The 2,547-nt window shown below is 52.2% G+C and overlaps 1 protein-coding gene across 1 annotated transcript; it reads left to right on the top strand.

Moving 5' to 3' along the window:
* Window positions 1-1,308: 1,308 nt before the first annotated feature.
* Window positions 1,309-1,915, top strand: LOC119311329. Its single transcript, XM_037586973.1, has one exon. The coding sequence runs from the start codon at window positions 1,454-1,456 to the stop codon at window positions 1,724-1,726; it is 273 nt and encodes a 90-aa protein (XP_037442870.1). The 5' UTR covers window positions 1,309-1,453; the 3' UTR covers window positions 1,727-1,915.
* Window positions 1,916-2,547: the final 632 nt, after the last annotated feature.

Below are 2,547 nucleotides of genomic sequence, written 5' to 3'. Positions count from 1 at the left end.
CCTGACTCAACCTTCTCTCTCCGCACGACCGTTGCACCACCGCGACCAATCTGCCACTCAATTCACAGCCGTGCCCCCGGCCATTAGAGCTCCTGCCGCCGCTTGCTGCCGCCCGACTCAACCTTCTCTCGCCGCATGACCGTCGCACCGCCGCGACCAATCCGCCACTCAATTCACAGCCGTGCCGCCGGCCATTCGAGCTCCCGCCGCCGCATTCGACCTCGCGGCTCTTGTCGCTCGGCCGCCGGCGCACCTGCCACCGCCGCTCCTCCTGGCTCTCGGCGCTCATGCCGACTAGTTTTACATCTCCATTTGCATCATCTATTGGAGTTGCACTTTTATACATCTACAATATACATCATCCGTTGGAGTTGCCTTTTTTTGGAGATGTAAAAAGCACTTCTGGAGATTTTTACATCTCCTGTTTTACATCTCTAAATTTGCATTTTCTATTGAAGATGCTCTTAGAATGCATCATGGTGCATGAATTTCATTTAGTTTGTTCTTCAGGCTTGTTTAGTTAGATGGGATAAACTAGGACTTTGGTTTCATCCATGTGGTTGAGTTGATCAGACCTCTCACACCTTCCTCATAGAAAAGATATTTCGCACTTGGAGGACATCGGGGTGGGAAGCTTTCGGACTAATTATAGTCGATCAATGCAGCCCCGACACATGAATGGTTCTTCGTAAGGCGTTTCATCCCGGTTGAGTCGACTCCACCTTCTCAATAGTGACAAGACGTATTCTCCGAATAACGGTGGTCTCACCTTCTTCGAACAACCAATAGAGGCAAGCATCTCCTCCTCCCATGATGTCCCCGCCGCTTACTCTGCTCCAGAGCGAGCATTCGATGTCCATCCTCTTTTCATGTGGTGCTTTTTAGAAAACTCTCTTCATGTAGTAATAATATTGGTTAATATACTAGTGCTATACTAAAGGGGTCAGGTTAAAATTTCGCACCGGCACCTCAAAATCTCAGGAACGGCTCTGTATCTAGCATGGCTCTCGAAGCCTGGGCGTCATGCGATTTGATCGTTTTGTGAAGAAAAAAATAGATTGGGATTTTTTCGCGCTAAAGTGTTACCAAGTGCCAGGTTTGTCAGTTTTCGCGGGCAGACAAAGCAGCACAGGAGGAAAAGAAGATAAACACGCGCGAAAGCCCGAAACAGCGAGACGGTTGCAACCTCCACGACGCCACCGCGTGCGTCACGAGGCTCTCCCTCGCAGCCGCGTCCACGAATATTCTGGACTCCTCCAGCGCTACAAACCGCCATGACCAAATCTTCGACCATGACCATACTCCGCCGTATATAAGCCGGGTCGCGTTCCCTCTCCTTTCACCAACCCGAGCAAGCAAGCAAAGCCAATTGATTGAGTTGAAGCAAAGTTACAGAGCGTGCCCGCAAGAAAGCATCGGCCACCGGAGCATCCCCGTCTCCAACCAATCAAGCATGGACAAGGTGTTAGCCTTCTCCATCCTGAGCGCGTCGCCGGCCGACATCGCGGCCGGCGCCGGCGCCGGGGCCAGCTGGGCTCGGTTCTCCTGGCAGGGGAGGAAGCTGCAGGACGACGGCCAGGCCAGAGCAGGGCAAGAGGGGAAGCAGGGCGGTCCACCGTCGGAGGCGGAGCAGCAGCCGGACAAGGGGAGATCGCCGACGTTGCGGCCGCGGTTCGCGCCGGAGTTCGACGGGATCGACTGCTTCGAGACCATCGTGTGCCACTGATCAGCGAGTGAATCACGAGCTGCTCTGCTCGTGGTCCAGCCGCGCGTGTGTGCGAGACTAATTATTTCTTCGTCTGATCACCGTATGATCGGCGTGTTCATTTGTTGTTCACTTGTGCTTCTGACTGAAGCCGCGTGTTGTACAGAATACAGAGCTATGAAGAAACCCATTTCGCCGTGATTATTTGGATAAGCTTTGGTTTCTAAGGCTTGACGTCGTGACGGAGCAGAGATGTTCAGTCAGACGTACTAATCCAGAACTGGAACCGCCCAACCCGAAAAGTGGCGGACACGTGCGAGCTACAGCTCGCTAGATGTCCAAACTACCCTCACACTGAAACCGCAGCTTGCTACACCACCCAAGAACCAGCACACGCGTCACGTAGAGGAGGGCTTGCCGTGGTACACCTGCAGCTCGGCCCCACATGGCAGTGAGTTGGAAGCGGCCTCACGAGACTCGCAGCTATCCCCTCATAAAAAGGGATTGAGGACCATGTTTTTTTATTGCCTGAATTATTTAGCATATGTGTCGCGTGGTAAGGGATCGAAGGCCCATTTAACGGCAATTTAAGCATAGTCTTTTTTAACCCTGTATAGATCCAAGTGCTCGTATACACGCGCATACACTCACGCTTATAAACGCACACATATACCCTACCTCTATGAGCATCTTCGCGCATACGCTCATCTCTATATACGCACACATATACCCTACCTCTATGAGCATCTTCGAAAGACTGAGCCGACAGATCATCTTGAAATTTACAAAGTCACAGTATGCACCTTGTCATCGACGGGAACGTCTCCTCTCACTGAATGGAC

This window comes from Triticum dicoccoides, chromosome 1B (genome assembly GCF_002162155.2).
Source record: "Triticum dicoccoides isolate Atlit2015 ecotype Zavitan chromosome 1B, WEW_v2.0, whole genome shotgun sequence".
In the NCBI taxonomy this organism is placed as follows: Eukaryota; Viridiplantae; Streptophyta; class Magnoliopsida; order Poales; family Poaceae; genus Triticum; species Triticum dicoccoides.
This window is presented reverse-complemented; position numbering and strand designations above follow the sequence as displayed.

Bases quoted from the DNA above. Each gene is read 5' to 3' on its own strand.
- LOC119311329 (XM_037586973.1), top strand. From the start codon at position 1,454: ATGGACAAGGTGTTAGCCTTCTCCATCCTGAGCGCGTCGCCGGCCGAC.